At 55.3% G+C, this 16808-nt stretch overlaps 8 protein-coding genes across 8 annotated transcripts; 4 read left to right on the top strand and 4 right to left on the bottom strand.

Moving 5' to 3' along the window:
- Positions 1-42: 42 nt before the first annotated feature.
- On the bottom strand, positions 43-1299 carry REI1 (pre-60S factor rei1; the record flags this gene model as incomplete). Its single annotated transcript, XM_056205109.1, has 1 exon — positions 43-1299. One exon carries the CDS (start codon positions 1297-1299, stop codon positions 43-45), a length of 1257 nt encoding a protein of 418 aa, XP_056061084.1.
- An 878-nt stretch (positions 1300-2177) lies between these two features.
- On the bottom strand, positions 2178-4085 carry MVES1_000247 (uncharacterized protein; the record flags this gene model as incomplete). The annotated part of the gene is made up of 1 exon (XM_056205108.1): positions 2178-4085. The coding sequence occupies one exon, from the start codon at positions 4083-4085 to the stop codon at positions 2178-2180; it is 1908 nt and encodes a 635-aa protein (XP_056061083.1).
- Positions 4086-4276: 191 nt separating this feature from the next.
- Positions 4277-4861, top strand: RPL20B (60S ribosomal protein L20B; the record flags this gene model as incomplete). The annotated part of the gene is made up of 3 exons (XM_056205107.1): positions 4277-4465; positions 4499-4675; positions 4709-4861. 3 exons carry the CDS (start codon positions 4277-4279, stop codon positions 4859-4861), a joined length of 519 nt encoding a protein of 172 aa, XP_056061082.1.
- Positions 4862-5133: 272 nt separating this feature from the next.
- vps35 (retromer complex subunit Vps35) lies at positions 5134-8512 on the bottom strand (the record flags this gene model as incomplete). Its single annotated transcript, XM_056205106.1, has 2 exons — positions 5134-8419; positions 8481-8512. 2 exons carry the CDS (start codon positions 8510-8512, stop codon positions 5134-5136), a joined length of 3318 nt encoding a protein of 1105 aa, XP_056061081.1.
- Positions 8513-8572: 60 nt separating this feature from the next.
- Positions 8573-11959, top strand: NEO1 (P-type phospholipid transporter; the record flags this gene model as incomplete). Its single annotated transcript, XM_056205105.1, has 1 exon — positions 8573-11959. The coding sequence occupies one exon, from the start codon at positions 8573-8575 to the stop codon at positions 11957-11959; it is 3387 nt and encodes a 1128-aa protein (XP_056061080.1).
- A 13-nt stretch (positions 11960-11972) lies between these two features.
- Positions 11973-13517, bottom strand: MVES1_000243 (uncharacterized protein; the record flags this gene model as incomplete). The annotated part of the gene is made up of 5 exons (XM_056205104.1): positions 11973-12630; positions 12728-12749; positions 13210-13291; positions 13323-13471; positions 13499-13517. 5 exons carry the CDS (start codon positions 13515-13517, stop codon positions 11973-11975), a joined length of 930 nt encoding a protein of 309 aa, XP_056061079.1.
- A 719-nt stretch (positions 13518-14236) lies between these two features.
- Positions 14237-15435, top strand: TIF3 (Eukaryotic translation initiation factor 4B; the record flags this gene model as incomplete). Its single annotated transcript, XM_056205103.1, has 3 exons — positions 14237-14267; positions 14301-14348; positions 14387-15435. 3 exons carry the CDS (start codon positions 14237-14239, stop codon positions 15433-15435), a joined length of 1128 nt encoding a protein of 375 aa, XP_056061078.1.
- A 138-nt stretch (positions 15436-15573) lies between these two features.
- Positions 15574-16752, top strand: mtd1 (methylenetetrahydrofolate dehydrogenase (NAD(+)); the record flags this gene model as incomplete). Its single annotated transcript, XM_056205102.1, has 1 exon — positions 15574-16752. One exon carries the CDS (start codon positions 15574-15576, stop codon positions 16750-16752), a length of 1179 nt encoding a protein of 392 aa, XP_056061077.1.
- Between the last annotated feature and the right edge of the window lie 56 nt (positions 16753-16808).

The following is a 16808-nucleotide window of genomic DNA, read 5'->3' as shown; positions in this document are numbered from 1 at the left end:
TAGCATCAAGGGTATATTCCTCTGCCTACACTACAAACACATCTACTGCAAGAGTTGATCCCGGAAATGTTTCTGGTTGTTATTGCGAAAACCAATCTTGGTCTTGTACTGCTCGCGCCGTTTCTGGTCGCGGAACTCGCGTATGTGCCGATTCGCTTCCTTGGCCTCGCCGTGGTTCCGCGCAACGACCTGGTTACCGCCGCGCGAAGTAACGACTAGATTTGACGGCGCCGTATGCGTGCCCGCAAGTCTGTGCGCCAGCGCACGTCCGCTATTTGCATTCGTCTGCGCCGCTGGCGTCTGCCAGAGCGTCTGGCGATAGTACCGCTGCAGAGAGCGATGCCCAAGCCGTGCACCAGACGGCAACACAAGCTCTAGCTCCGAGTCTCCGTAGCGCACATTGTTGTCCGGCAGTCTCTCCTCGTCCTCTTGGTCGGGCACCCACATTTCGTCGCCGGGTTTTGCGTCGTCGTCCGCATCCTCCCAATCGGAACCTTGGTAGTCTGGGTAGCTTGCGCGGAAATCGTAAAAGTCAGACAGCTCGAGCTGATCCTCCTGTGTGTCATATGCAACCTTGCAGTGCGACTTGTCTAGCATATGCTTCCGTATAGACTCGAGATCGTGAAAGCTGCGGCCTTTGCCGTTGCACCACAGGCATACATTGCCTACCGATACTTTATCCGCCAGGTACTGCATAAGACCCGCAGGATCAACGAGGTACTTGCGCTCGGGCAAAAAGAACCCGTGCGCGCTCTGCATGTGCGCCACATTGTCCTCCAATGAAGACTGCTGTACGCCACAACAGAGGCACTCTGCACTGGGATCGATCCGGCGTGCGCGCGCAATTTTCTGCTCCATCGACTGTTCCATGCTCGTTTCATCGTCCATATGCTCGCCCTCTTGCTCCGTTCCCTCTATGGGCGGCGCAGTGCGCGGTGGCGCATCGGGCCGTTTCGGTGCATTTGCGCGCTTCTTTTCCATCTCTTTGTGCTTCTTCGACTGCATGTGGTCCCTGTACGCATTCTGCGAGGAAAACAGTTTGTTGCATACCTGGCATTTGCCAGACTGTCCGGGCTCCTGTGCCTGCGCAAGCACCGCACGGCGCTCCTGCACTTTGTCGTTAAATGTGGCGGCACTGACGGGCGCCAAATCTGTCACACGGCGCTTCATATTGTAGCGGTGCAAGTCGGAGCGGAAATGTTCGCGCTGCTCATGCGCACTGAAGTACGCTATATTGCACGTCACACATGTGTACACTGGCTCGTCGCCCATGTGTCGTGTGTCCACAGCTCCGCTCATGGTGAGGAACAAAATGGCCGATGCGCACGCCAAATTTGTTCTCAACGTGGCACCCACGTGTTATGTGTATGTCACGTGAATACTGTAAAACTGCATACGTGCTAACAAACGCCGCGAGGCAAAGCGTCTCTTCTGTCGTCGTACGTCTGTCTTAACGTCGTTGCCACCATGCAGATTTTCATCAAGACTCTCACAGGCAAGACGATCACTCTGGAGGTCGAGTCTAGCGACACGATCGACACGGTGAAGTCGAAGGTCCAGGACAAGGAGGGTATTCCTCCGGACCAACAGCGACTGATCTTTGCGGGCAAGCAGCTCGAAGATGGCCGCACGCTGTCCGACTACAACATCCAGAAGGAGAGCACGCTTCATCTTGTGCTTCGGTACGTATATTGACGATCGGCGGGACTAACCGTGCAGCCTTCGTGGTGGTATCATTGAGCCATCGCTCAAGGTGCTGGCCAGCAAGTACAATGTCGATAAGCAGATTTGCCGCAAGTGCTACGCTCGCCTTCCCCCTCGTGCCACCAACTGCCGCAAGCGTAAGTGTGGCCACAGCTCGCAGCTCCGTGCGAAGAAGAAGCTGAAGTAATGGTTTTACCAAAATCTGCCAGTGGTGCTTGCACCATTTGGCATTTGCCTATGCAAAGAAAGGCTTCGCGGCTGTACCACACTGACTGGCAGGATGCGCGGCAAGCGCCACGTACCTGATGCCCATGTCAGCATGTAATGCCTATAGACATCGCCGCCCTAGAGTGCGTGCTGTTGGAAATTTACATTCCTATCCTGTCAATCTGTAGTAGCCGTGCAGATATGCAGATACTGCCTCCACGTTCCCAGCTGCTACGATCGATTAGTTGTTCCCTGCTATGGTACATCTACCGTTTCCAGTTTTCACGCGCATCGGCATCGAATTGGGCCTGCTCTAGCGTCGCCGGCGTCGATTCTGCCTGCGGCGTTTCTACCCAGCGGAGCTGCACGTCGCCAACCTCGGGGATGGTTGCCCCACTCCGCATCGCCATTTCGCCACTCGCGCGCGATCGATATTGCACGATAAGCTCGCCGTCTTCATGGGTCATAGACTGCACAGGCCCGAATCGCTGGAGATGCGCTTGTACTTTGGCCTGATCATAGTCTGTAGCCAGTCCTGCAATACCGACACGTGTCGTGCGATTGTCCAGCGTCATGGACCGGTTGAATGGCATGCCACGCGGATGGAATCCACGGCCGCGGCCGCGCAGCGTTCCACGCCCACGTCCACGCTCAAGCCCAAGCGAGGCGGCTTCCTTGCGCAAGGACGCAAGTTTCGCCTGCAGTTCGTTGGTCATGGCTTCCGCGCTGGACGTGTCTGTCTCCACAGGCGGCGCTTCGCTCGCATTGCTAGCCACGGCAAGATCCTTTTTCAGCATCTCCGTCGCAGTCTTGATTTCGGCAGAGAGCGTCTCAAGCATGACCATGATACTCTTGCGCCCCTGCGGCGTCAACTCCTTGTGGCTCAGCTTTTCTACGAGCGATTTTTGCTCCGCGAGCTGCATGGTAAGCAGCGCCTGCTTCTTCTTGCGCAGCTCTGCGGCCTTGAGCTTCTCCTGGTCCTCAGGCACAGGCGCATCTCGGAGCGACGGCGCGAGGTACACATTCGAGCCCTTGTCCGTCATGTAGTTGGGTTTGCTGGGCTTGGGCGGCGGGCCGTCAAGGCGCTGGAAGTAGACCTTCACAAAGCGGTTCCCAAAGATCACGTCGGGGTTCTTGTGTGCGGCGTCGGCTTCGGATGGCGTCGCGTAGCTCACCGTCGCTTTTGCGCCGGGCTCGTCGATCTCAATGTTGGTAATTGTACCAAACTTTTTAAAGTAGTCGTTCACGCTCGCCAATGCGAGATGCTCTTGGGGTATATTCTCAATCACCAGCGTATCCTTACTCCGCGCGGCATGTGCACCGTGGCCCGTAAAACCAGCACGCGCACCACGGCCTCTTCCTCGCGCCCTCATGCCGCGCATTCCACCGCGTCCAGGCATGGGCCCCATGGGAAACATGGGAAACTCGCCTGGTACCTCGCCGGATGCCATCGCGCGCTGCATCTGCTCCATGGCAAAGGCCATCTGCTCGGGCGGTGGCATCATGCCCGGGGGAAATGGCATTGGCATCCCGTCTGGCATCGGCATCGGCATCGGCATTGGCGGCATCGTGCCGTCGGGCATCGGCCCAACAATGCTATCGTCCGAGTGATAAAACTTGCAGGTCGCACCGCGCGAGCACATGCCAAGGTTGTGGTAGTCGCGACACCGTCCTTTGGGCGCCGCATTCTTTGGTCGCGCGCCGGAATGCGCCGCGCTTACAAATGGCATTCCCTCGGGGTTCTCTGGCATTGCTTCGGCTGCACGCTCGTCCATCCCTTCTGTATCCTCGTAGCTATATGCCTGGCGCTTGAATGACTGCTCCGTCGACTCCTCGTCGACGTCGTCGACGCCGTCCATTGCGTCGCTTTCTGCTTCACGTTTCCGCGATTGCAAAGCAGTGTCCGTGCGGTACCCGCCGGAATTCAATGTATGGTACGCCTTGTTCACGAACGGCTCTGTACCGCCCTCGAGGAAGTCTGCAAGCTGCTCGTTCATCATCGTAAGCAGCTCTTGTTCGTTGGTGTCGTACTTGAACAGCGCAAGCACATAGTCAGCAAGCACGTCCGGATCTGCATCGCAGCTGGGGTAAGCTTTGCTGTATACGTACATTGGTTCCAGCTCCGTGATCAGCCATTGCTTCACCAAACCGACGTCCTCCTCCGGAAACAGCATCGTCGTGCGGCGTTGCTGGTGCGCGATGGCGCGCACGGTGTAGTAAGCATGTGGAGCTGTTTCACGTGATCGTATAGTTTTGTCGTTCGGCCGAGTGGGTAAAGACGTTTTGTGCGTCGCCTGTTCCTTCGTCAAGCACAACTCTTGCAAGGTGTGTAGAAGCGCGGCGTGGAGCGTATGCTGACAGCAGAATGGGCCGCTATTCGGAATACCTTGTTATCGGTCGGCACCTGCCCACGGAGAGGGACCCCGTCCCTGCTCTGTACAGGATGCGGATCTTTGCTCCCAACGAGACGATCGCCAAGTCGCGTTTCTGGTACTTTGTTCGTCAGCTCCGTAAGATGAAGAAAGCCACTGGTGAGATTGTGACTGTAAACAAGGTACGTGACTGGGTATGTGTAGTCTGACTCTAGATCGAGGAGAAGAAGCCTTTGAAGGTCAAGAACTTTGGTGTCTGGCTCCGCTACAACTCCCGCTCTGGTACGCACAATATGTACAAGGAGTACCGCGGCATGTCCCGTGCCGAGGCCGTTGAGAACATGTACCAGGACATGGCTTCTCGCCACCGTGCCCGTTTTGGCAGCATTCACGTACGTGCTTTCTTCGCGCTGTGCTGACAACAGATTCTCCGTGTCGCTGAGATCGAGAAGGTCGAGGACCTCCGTCGTCCTTACCTCAAGCAGCTCACCACCAAGAACCTGCGCTTCCCTCTTCCCCATCGCCGCTCTCGTGCTGCGGGCATCTATGCCGCGCACCGCCCATCGACCTTCTACTAAAATGGGTATGGCCATGGTCATAAAAAAGGTAGCTACCAGCATTGCACACGCCACTTCAGTGTAGCTGGAGTGGATATTACCTAGCGTAGGTTAAAAAAGCAGTAATGCATTTGCTTGTACGTGATATCCTCGTTCGTGGTCCTATGTAGTGGTGTGCATCGCATGGTGCCGAGCCTGGCGTGCTAAACAGCCAAATTGCCCCATTTCGCCCATTCGTTGCTAGGCCCGCCCGGCCCCCTCGCGTTCGTACTTTCTCCACGTGCAAGCTATTCTTACGAGCTACCTGCCGCGAGCTTGCGCAGGGGCGCATGCACCTCTATACCTGCCCAGTCTGCGCCACCTACCTCTACATTGTCATCAGCAGCAAGCGCACCCAGCACTGCCTGCTTCTTGTCGCGCACATACTCCAAATGGCTCACAAAGTGCTGCTGGATTGCATCAAGGCTCGCTGGCGAGTCGTAAACGTCCGGGCCCCAGCTAGCGCCGCTGCGCGCATTTTCGCGCAGCGACAAGAGCGCCTTGGTAATTAGATCAATCAGTGAATGGATGTACTCGGCCGTCACCTCCGCTACGCCCTGCTCGAAATAGTAGAGGTACTTGTTCAGTGCATGGCAGAAGATCTCCACCGTCGTGTTCTCATTCATGCATCCACTTGCAATCCGCAGCGTCTTCTGCAGGCATTCAATCACGCGACTTCCATCGTGCACAAGCGCGTGCTTTGCCACGGTGCCTTTCGCCTCCGGCAACTGCCACCAGAGATGACTGGCCATCATGACGGCCGCTGCCTGGTGCGGCCGTTTGAGCAGCTTGGAGCAGTATTGCGCCGCGCGCGTCGTCAATGCATCGTAATTCTCGCGGCAAAAGATGCGCGTCTTGAACAGTGCACTGACGATCAAGCCAATTGCATGCAGCTGGGAGCGCGAGTCGGATATGGACTCTTCGTAAAGTGTAAACGACTGAATATAGTATTCATACGCGAGCTCCTCAAAACCGCATTCGTCCGCCGCTTCAGCAGCGAGCAGGAAAAAGCGCACACAGAGCTCCGGCGCATCCACCTGGCGGTGCAATTTCGCAATGAGCTGGTGGACAAAGTGAAAGAGCGTTGCGGTATGCGCGTCCCATTGGGGGTCGTATTCTTTGTAGGCGCGGAATTTGCGCGCAAGTCGAATAGCAGCCGAGATCAGCGCAGGGAACGTGTAGCGAATTCCATCGCCTCCTCGTGCCAAGTAATGGCGCGCAATGTACAAGAGTCGGAGTTGCGCCTCGGGCTCTTGTGCCTGGAAGAGATGCATTACCCTGGCGAGCATGCCTTGGCGGTCGGCAAGCTCATCGATGGCTGCAGACGGGTAAAAGTCTTGCTGGATGCCTTGGCCCGAGGAGCTTTCCGAGGCAGACGGCTGGGGCTCGGGCTCCTCGATCAAAGAAGCACACAGCTCCAGGATGCCAACAGCGTCTTCTGGAGTTGTGATCCGCGTATGGCGCTGAAGCATCGATTGGACGATGGCCTGGGCAACAGCACGCCGCGCAAGAGGTGGCTGCTCGGCCCACAAGACGTGAAAGTTGGGAATGACGAGTAGAGTAAGTGGATTCTTATAAGCGTTGACAGGCGCAAGCAAGAGGGTCTGGGCGTGGGCACTGTTTGCTGCAGGTCGGTCGCTTGCTTGTGAGCTCTCGGCAAACTTGGTGTGTGCAAATCCCAAAATCTGATCAACATACTCGAGACGGTCGGGGTAACAGTGCAAGCAAAGGTCCAGGAGCGCAAAGAGCAAAGCGGCGAGATCGGCCAAGGTAAGGTCGGCGCGCGCGTTGAGCAGGAGGAGAATCTGGTCCCAAAACACTTCAAAGAGTGGGACGGTTTCGGGGATGCCGCAGAATTTGCGAGAGGTGTCGCTTGGGGGTGCGTCGGGCTGAGGTGCTGAGTCGGCGTTTGGAGCAGTGTCGCGGTGCGCTGTCGTGGCGCTGGAAACAGTCTCTTGGTCCTGTGCTTCCGTGTCCTTTTCGGGTTTCTCGGCGCTGGAGACAGTCTCTTGGTCCTGTGCTTCCGTGTCCTTTTCGGGTTTCTCGGCGCTGGAGACAGTCTCTTGGTCCGCATTCCTGTGTACAGCGTGATTATCGCCTTGCTTGGCACTCTCCTGCTTAGCATCGTCCTTTCCTTTCTCCTCTCTTTTTACGGGGGGCATGTCGTGCCAAATAGAGCCGTGTACAGACGCAGGAACGACCTTTCCAAGCTCCTCGGCAAACAACGTCCAGCGGTCCTTGGGCCGCCCTTGTTCTGCGTCAATCTCCTGCCAGACTGTGTGTGCAGGCATCGGCAATGTACGCTGCATTTCGTGCGTCTTGATCGCCAGTCGCCGCGCGCCCTCTTCCTCCTGCCGCCGAATTTCCTCGGGGCTCTCATTTTCAGCTTCACGTGCAGCGTACGCGGCAAGCCGGCTAATCAGGGATATCACAATCTGCTTCACATTCACCTTGGGATGCAACCGCGCGCATGCAGCGAGCAGCTGCGGCAATGTATGCAGGTGGAACTCGTCCAGGAACACTTGCACAATGACCTCCATGAGGTGCTCTTGTGCAATCATGTCTTTGCAGCTCACTACCTGCTCGAGCACACGAGGAAGAATCACGCTGCTGTACACGTCCAGCGATACGCCTTCCAGCTGGCTGAGACGCACGAGATTCGTGCCCACGAGAATCCGCAGCTCGCGGCGCTCCATTTCGCGGCGCTCGCGCTCGCGAGAATGCCCCAGATGCTGCTGGCGCACCCACAGCTTGTTCATCTCGACAAAGTTGCCGAGCACAAAGCCGATGCTGTCGTCCAGATCGCCCGCAGGCCCGGGCTCGGTCGAAGAAGGCAAATGGTCCCGCGTCGCGCCAGAGAGGTAGTGCCGCAGGAACAAGCCACGGGTGGGATGCTGGATGCCGCGGCTCATCTCAATCATGTCGCGCATGATTTCCTTGACGGGCGCATCGGGAACGGACATGTATACGCCACCTACCGTGATCATCAGGTACAGTCGCGGCACGATGTTTCCGCAGTACTGGACCAGCTCATACAAGTCTGCCAGGTGGTGTTTTCCGTTGGAGTGCGCATCGTGCAGGTAGATGGACAGGTGACGAAGGGCATCGAAGATAGCCATGTACAGCTCGTAGTAGTGTTTTGGAGAGAGCGTCGACGCGCGCAGTTCGTTCAGCATCGTCGACGCACACTTGAGCGCGTCCATGACGCGGTCCGTGTCAAGGAACCGCTTCAACTGGACGCGCTGAACCTTGACGACGCTGAGCGCCTCGGTGAGTGTTTTTGTAGACTCGTCCATATGCATGGGGCGCGACAGGATCGAATTCTCGAGATCGCCACGCGAGAGTATGTGCAAAATAGGAGCGCTTAGATCGGCAAATGCAGGGTCGCCGCACGCGTCAGGGCTCGAAATCGCGCTTGGTTTTGTGTTCAGATTCGGGCGGCGGCCACGGTAGGAACCGAACTCGGAGTCCACGTCCGACTGCGCAAGGTGCAACGCCGCTGTAGAGGCGTCTTCCTGGATGCTATCAAGCACGTCGCTACTGGCGCCAGCCCGAAGGGTCGAGTCGGGGGATAAGGGCAAAATTATGTGCACGCAGTAACGGCACGCCAACGCGATCGCAGCCACTTTCCATGCGGGCAGCCACGTCGGCCGAGACACCGTGGATGGGCGCCGCGCCGGGGCCATTTCCGCCATGTTGCGAGGGCAGCCGGCGTTTCGGGCACGGCCGACGTACTCGGACAACGAGGAAGGGAGTGCGTTTCTCGAGCGTGCACAGCCAGATGACAACGATGCGCACGAGCACGCAAAGCGGCGTGCGCCGCGCTCGCGGCTGTGGTCGTGGCTTGGCTTTGGCAGCGCACGCGCCGCGCCGCGGCAGCGGCGCATTGCGTTTGACGAGGCCGCGCAGCCCACCTCGCGCTTTCCCCCGAACGTAGTACGGAACCAGAAGTACAATGTGGTGACGTTCCTCCCTATGGTGCTGTACCAGCAGTTCAAGTTCTTTTTTAACCTCTACTTTTTGCTCGTTGCGCTGAGCCAGTTTGTTCCTGCGCTCAAGATTGGCTTTCTCCTGACCTACATTCTCCCGCTTACGTTTGTGCTGTGCGTCACAATTGGAAAGGAGGCGTTCGATGACTATGAGCGGTACAGACGCGATACGGAAAGCAACAGTATGCCGTACGCCGTGCTTGGCGCTGTGGACACGCAAAACGTCGGCGCTGCTTCGCACATGCTGGACGTGGAAGCTGTGCTGCCACACACACGCATCACACACATGTCAAGCAGCAAACTCCGTGTAGGCGACATTGTTGTGCTGCACAAGAACCAGCGCGTGCCTGCAGACATGGTGCTGCTCAAAACCTACGTCGCGGACGCCGCAGACGACGTGGGCAGCGAGCCGAGCCAGCTTATTACGGGCGACTCGAAGCAGAGCGATGCGGTGCGCACCGCCGCAGTCGAGGAGGCCGACGTGGGCGGGACGTGCTTTATCCGCACCGACCAGCTCGACGGCGAGACCGACTGGAAATTACGGATCGCCGTGCCGCTCACGCACCACATGTCTGAGGAAGAGATTGTGCACCTCCGTACGCGCGCAGCGATCGTTGCCGGGCCCCCGTCCAAAGATTTGCACGCATTTTCCGGCAACTTGACGCTCCAGCCGCGCACGGCATCGCCCGACGAATGGCTCCACTCGCAAGGAGCGGTGCCGATGGAGCAGCAAGCCCATACTGTCCCGCTCACGACCGACAATACGCTTTGGGCGAATACTGTGCTTGCGGCAGGTCGCGCGATTGGGTTTGTGGTGTACACGGGGCGGGAGACGCGCGCGGTGATGAATACGAGCCATCCGCAAACCAAGGTGAGCTTGCTCGACATGGAGATCAACCGTCTCTCCAAGATTCTGTGCTGCGTGACGCTCTCACTTTCTATCACGCTCGTCGGCTTGAATGGGTTCCGCGGCAAGTGGTGGATCTACATCTTCCGCTTTTTGATCCTGTTTAGCTCGATTATTCCCATCAGTCTGCGTGTGAATTTGGATATGGGCAAGACGGTGTACGCCCACCAGATCCAGAGCGACAAGGAGATTCCCGGCACGATTGTGCGCACGAGCACACTCCCAGAGGAGCTCGGGCGTGTCGAGTACTTGCTCAGTGACAAGACCGGTACGCTAACGCAAAACGTGATGGAAGTCAAGCGCCTCCATCTCGGCACGATGAGCTACAGTTGGGATAGCATGGACGAAGTCCGTACTCAGCTCGCCGTCGCGCTGGGCCAAACGCCGTCGAAAGCGCCGGCACGTCGCGGCGGGCGCGCATGGCGCGATATGAGCGCGCGCGTCTACGACGTCGTGACTGCGCTCGCGCTTTGCCACAATGTAACGCCGGTGGTGGACGAGGACGGAAGTGTGACGTACCAGGCGAGCAGTCCCGACGAAGTCGCGATTGTGGAGTGGACCGAGTCTGTTGGTTTGGCGCTCAACGCGCGCGACCAGCGGACCATGCAGCTTCGCACGCTCGACCACGGCACGCTTGGCTTTGATATCCTGGAAATCTTCCCGTTTACCTCAGAGCGCAAGCGCATGGGCATTGTGGTGCGCGATCGTGCGACGGGCGACATTAGCTTCTACCTAAAGGGCGCCGACGTCGTCATGGGCAAGATTGTCACGCAGAACGACTGGCTCGAAGAAGAGACGGGGAATATGGCACGCGAAGGACTGCGTACGCTTGTCATTGCGCGGCTCCGGCTCAGTAAAGAGAGCTGGCATCTGTTTGAGCGTGCATATGCGCAAGCACGCATCCGCGTCGAGCAGCGCGACGAAGCAATGGCGGCTGTCGTCGCGCAGCACCTGGAGCAGAACATGGAGCTCTTGGGGCTTACCGGCGTTGAAGACAAGCTCCAGGAAGGAGTCAAGACCACCCTCGAGCTTTTGCGCAACGCAAGCATCAAAATCTGGATGCTGACTGGAGACAAGATCGAGACGGCAACGTGCATTGCGATTTCGACCAAGCTCGTCGCGCGGAACCAGTATATCCACCAAGTTGCCAAGCTCGGCACAGTGGCTGCGGCGCTGGATACGCTCGTGTTCCTTCAGTCCAAGCTGGACAGCTGCCTGGTCATTGACGGCGACTCGCTCCAGTTCTTCTTTGACCATTTTTGCACCGAGTTTGTAGAGCTTGCCACGCAGCTGTCTGTCGTCGTTGCCTGCCGCTGCTCGCCGACACAGAAAGCAGAAGTGACCAAACTCATCCGCAGCTACACGAACCGGCCCGTGTGCTGTATTGGCGACGGAGGAAACGACGTCTCCATGATCCAAGCCGCGAATATCGGAGTTGGTATTGTCGGCAAAGAAGGCCGGCAAGCTTCTCTCGCCGCCGATTTCTCCGTAAAGCAGTTTAGCCACCTCGGCAAGCTCTTACTCTGGCACGGGCGCAATTCGTACCAGCGCAGCGCAAAGCTCGCACAGTTTGTCATCCACCGCGGTCTGATTATTAGCATTATCCAGGCGGTCTTTTCCGCCATCTTTTTCTTTGCCCCGATTGCACTCTACCAAGGCTGGCTTATGGTGGGGTATGCAACGATTTATACCATGGCGCCCGTGTTTAGTCTTGTACTGGACCGCGATATTAGCGAGGATATGGCCATGCTCTACCCAGAACTATACAAGGACCTGACCAAGGGCCGGAGCTTGAGCGGCAAGACATTTACTACGTGGCTCATGATTAGTGTCTACCAGGGCGGCGCAATCATGATTGCAAGTCTGCTTTTGTTCGAGAACCAGTTCCTCAACATTGTTGGGATCTCTTTCACCGCGTTGGTACTCAACGAGCTGATCATGGTTGCTTTGGAAATCACGACTTGGCATGTCTACATGGTACTTTCCGAAGTGGCCACGTTGCTCATCTACTGCTTCAGCATCGTGCTGCTCCCCGAATACTTTGACTTGCGTTTCGTCCTGACCTACGACTTCTTCTGGAAAACGGCTATTATTGTGCTTGTTAGCAGCCTTCCGCTCTACCTGATCAAGGCCGTCCGCGCGCGCCTCTCGCCACCGAGCTATAGCAAGTTGAGTATGTCGTAATTGTAGTATAGGGCTATCGTGCGGCTGGGCGCGGTTCTGCGTTTTGCATCAGCTCGCGTGCGACGCCGTCGCTGAACGGCAAATCTTTGATGTGCAGTTGGCCGCGGCGCTGCTTGCGCAAGTAGCGGTACAAAAGGACCAGTGCATCCTTGATGACAATGTAGAGCCCACCGCCGATCGCATTGCGGAACCAAATCGGGTCCAGATCGTCGTAGACCGCTGCGCCATTGTCCACGAGGTACTGCTCGACTGCATGCGTGCTTTGCACGCTCGGCCAGAGCACATTGATCCAGCTTTCGCAGCCTCGCTCTGGAATGATTCCCGGTGCAATGCCAAGAATCTGCCGCAAAGCCTGACTGTACCGTGCAAACCGGCCCAGGATACTGCCTGCGAAGCTGGCAATAAAGGGGAATCCTAGCGCCTGCACTACAAGTTTCGCCAGGCTGTAGTAAGTCACGTAGATTGTACGCGGCATGTCGACGTCGTCAAACGTGCCGTACTCGAGCTCGTCAAGGTACACGCCTTGGTCGCCACTCCCGATAAGAGGCACTCTGGAACCGTCGTCTAGCGTCTCATAGGTATCAAGGGTGTCCAACGTGCCAAACGCACCATCCACCAACTCCGCGCCTTGGTTATCTTCGCCCACAATAATCATTCTCGGCACACCCTCTCTTTGCAATTCCTCAAGAATTGCGCGCGGTTGTCGCCGAAGTTTCGTTCCCAGCACGTAGCCATATAGCCGACGCTTGAACATAATATAAAATACACGTATCCAGGGCAACGCCAGCGTCTAAGGTAAGTACAGCTCGTGCAGCGTACCATCATTACAGGGCTTGGGGGCAAGACGATCTGCGACGAGTATCGGTACAGCATCATTGTCCGCCGTAGGGGCGTCTGGCCAGAAGACACGGGCAGGGCCACAAGTGTCGGAAGCCATGTCGAAAAATTGGCCAACACTGGCAAACGACTTGCTATCAGCATAACAGGAATCAGGGGGATATCAATCCAGAACTGTTTCGGTGAGTGTAGACGATGCACGTACATGCCAGGGCCAAGGGCCTGCAAGTGCGCGCCGCGCGCCATATTTGCCAAGAAAGAGGCGTACTGCAATGCACCCATACGCTGTTGCAGCAATCCAGATACCTGCAATTGCACTTGCCGTCGCTCCGATAGGCACAAACCAGCGTATGTATTTGTTGCATTTTTCTAGAAGGTTAAGCATCATCGATCTAGGCTGCACAAGCTGATACTTTGTTTTGCATTGTGGGCACGCAATTGGCGCATCGGGATTGTCTCTGCGACACTGCCGAATCCACGAAAGGAGACACTGTACTGTTAGTTTGGGTTGGAGGGGATAACATACTTTCTCGTGCGCCACCAACGAGCATACACATGGATGGATAAAACGCGAAGTCGAAGGCGGGTCCGCATTCAATTGAATAGGGCGGGCAAAGACGTTGTGCTTCTCTTCCTCAGCGCAGATCCAGCAGTAAAGATAGGGCAAGTCGGAGACTGTCTTTGGCAGACCAACTTGCATACGTGCGGGTAGGCCACTCATGGGGAAATGGAGCAAGCGACGTGTGACACTATTCCACTCTCAAATAAAAGCTGAAATAAATTAATTGTAAAATATTAAATATATTACTAATAGCAATAACTAAAACAGCAAATACAAATTGATTTAACTTTAAATTTAAAACATAAAATAAATTTACACCAAACAAATAATATTATATAACAAAATAATATGAACCAATTAATAATATTAATAAATTGTGTTAAATACTATTTTTTACAATATAAAATACAAAATCAATTACGAAAATAATCATATTTAAAATATTAATTTAAAAATAACTTATTTTTGAAATTATTGAAATTATAAATATAATTTTTATTTATAAATAATAGTCATTTAATATTTAAATTTGGTTTTTATTTTATTATTTAATAATTTAATATTAAGCATATATTGTTTGTACATTATTTTTGTTGCATGTTATTATTATAATTATGTGTACTATTTAGTTTAAGATATTTAGGTTTATTAATAGATATTTTTTTTGCGCTATTTTCACTTTTTACTCGTTAACTTATAGGCACTGTCGCGCCGACCTGTGGCGCGTGCCAATTGGGCGGGGTGGAAATTGTTCTCTGGAGCCGACGCGAAAAAAGGGTTTTCCCATAACCAAGTTATTCAGATGGGTATGTGTGCGCTATTTTGTCATGGTTCGGTGACTAACATGATGTGTAGCACCGAAGAAACAACAAAACAAGATGTCCCTTGTGGACTTCTTGGCCGATGAGAGTATGTGTTGTGCTATTTCATGCTGACAACCAGCTACTGGCACATCGTGGGCCGATGAGATGGATGAGCTTCCAAGTGCGCGTATGTGTCGCTTTATTCTGCGTATACTAATTATCCAGCTGCTCCCCGCGATTTTTCTGATTCCGGAGCGCCTGGAGCCTTTGGCGCGCGTCCAATGCGCTCGCGTTTCGAAGAAAATGGCTCGTTTTCCCGTATGCGCGAAGAGCCTCCGTTGCCCACTGAGCCTCCGTTTACAGCGTTTGTCGTGAATCTTTCATTTGAAAGCACTGAGAGCGATGTGCAGAACTTCTTTGAACCGCTCACGCCTGTAAGTGTCCGCCTGGTCTCTGGACACGACGGCCGTCCTCGCGGCTACGGCTATGTGGAGTTCTCGACACTGGATGAACTTAAGGAGGCGCTGACCTACACAGGTCGTTCCATGGACAACCGCAATGTTCGTGTAAGTGTGGCCGAGTCCAGCTCGCGTGCCATCAAAGGCGCAGCAGCAGACGATGCTTCTCAATGGCGTCGCGCGACGCCTCTCCCTGGCGGCGATGATCGCCGCAGCGGCTTTGGCGGTGTTCCATCGGGCGGGGGTTTCGATTCTATGGGTGTTACCGCAGATGGTACGCGCGGTGGATTTGGCTCGAAGTTTGAACAGAGCGCCGAGCGTCCACGCCGTGGTATGGCTGAACCTGCAGAGCCCGGTCGTGGCGACGATGCTTCCGACTGGAGGACCGGCAAGCCGGTTGTTAACAAAGGTCCCCGCTTTGGTTTTGGCAGCGGTGAAGGCAGAGAGCGCAGCCGTCCACCCCTTGACGAGGACGGCCACTCGACGTGGCGCTCAGCCCGTCCCGCTGCGACCGCGTCGGAGCGTCGGAAGCTTGACTTGAAGCCACGCAATGCAACGCCGAGCAGTACTTCGGCTGCTTCTGTCTCGAGCCCCTTTGGCTCGGCAAAGCCAGTTGATGTAGCTGAGCGTGAGCGCGAGATCCAGGAAAAGATACAGACGCAGGATCGTGCATGGCGCGCCAGCCACCCAAAGACGGAAAAAAAGCCTTCCGCTCCGGACGGTGCCTGGCGCAAGGCAGACTCTGCTTCGACGGAGAAACGCGCCAATGACTCACCCAAAGTAGACGAATCTACTGAAAAAGATGTCTCGGAGTAATGTATGGAATGTCCCTCCCATAGCCTAGTCGAAATTGTACATTATGTACCGCGTCCTGCATCACGTGGGTAAAAGGTTGTTTCGCGCACCTACCACTGCCGAGCTTTCTCCGCATACATCTTTGCTTGTATTTTCTTCATGGCTGCGGCGGCACCCTCGAAACCAGAGTATCCTGGTAAATTGCTAAATGCAGCAGCAATAGCAAAGCCATTTCAAGAGAGTATCAAAGCCGATATCAGGCACCGGGTCGACAAGAATCTTCCGGTACCGAAACTGGTCGGTATTCTTGCAAAGCCGAGCTCTCCGTCGATTGCGTACGCAGAATGGACGCGAAAAGCGTGCGAAGATGTCGGGATAAAGTTTACTATCTGGAAAACGTGGGACGACTCGCAGGATGTGGAAAAGTTCCAGACGGAGGACAACTCCGAAAGCCTCACAAACTTTGGCCTCGAAGCCGATGTGGAAGATCTTATTCTTGCAGCGAATCGTGATTCCAGCATTGATGGTATTATGGTGTACTACCCCATATTTTGTGGGCGTCAAGACACGTACTTGCAGCAGATTGTCGATCCCCGCAAAGACGTCGAGGGTCTCAACTTTTACTACTGCTGGAACATGTACCACAACGTGCGTTGGATCAAACCCTCGCAGATGGGGAGCGCCCCCGGCGCGACCAGTGAAGGAGATCTGCGCAGCCAGGACGTAGCAGCTAACGAAACTGTGCCCGCTGGGTTTGCCAAGAGCATTTTGCCTTGCACTCCCCTTGCAGTAGTTAAATGTCTGGAGGCCGCCGGCCTATACGACACACATCTACCGTACGGCGACCGTTTGCAAGGAAAAAACATCACTGTTATTAACCGCTCCGAGGTGGTTGGCCGACCGCTTGCTGCACTGCTTGCAAACGACGGCGCGCGCGTGTTTTCGGTGGACATTGACTCTATTGTCGAATTCAGCAAGCGCCCGGATGACGAGGGCAAGCAGGGTTTGGGATTTTCCAAGTCGAAAGTGGTGGTCGAGGCACACAAGCAAAATACTTCTGCACGCTTGCGTTCCGCACACCTTGTGTCCCCTTGCACGTACAAAGATGCAGAGTCGTGTGTGCGCGTGTCCGATGTTGTGATTGGCGGCGTGCCGTCCGCGAGCTACAAAGTGCCGACTGCATGGATCAAGGAAGGCGCTACATGTGTCAATTTTAGCTCTGAAAAAAACTTTGAGAGCAATGTGCGCAGCCGTGCCGCGCAGTATTTGCCCGCCATTGGCAAAATGACCGTTGCCATGTTGCAGCGCAATCTCTTGGTACGTATACCCATCTTTTAACACTAGCGTCTCGTGGAGTATAAGGAAATTTCGCAGTCCTGTGCATAACTATTGCC

This window comes from Malassezia vespertilionis, chromosome 1, assembly GCF_029542925.1.
Source record: "Malassezia vespertilionis chromosome 1, complete sequence".
In the NCBI taxonomy this organism is placed as follows: domain Eukaryota; kingdom Fungi; phylum Basidiomycota; class Malasseziomycetes; order Malasseziales; family Malasseziaceae; genus Malassezia; species Malassezia vespertilionis.
The sequence above is the reverse complement of the archived record's forward strand: the minus strand, read 5'-3'. Positions and strand labels throughout refer to the sequence as shown.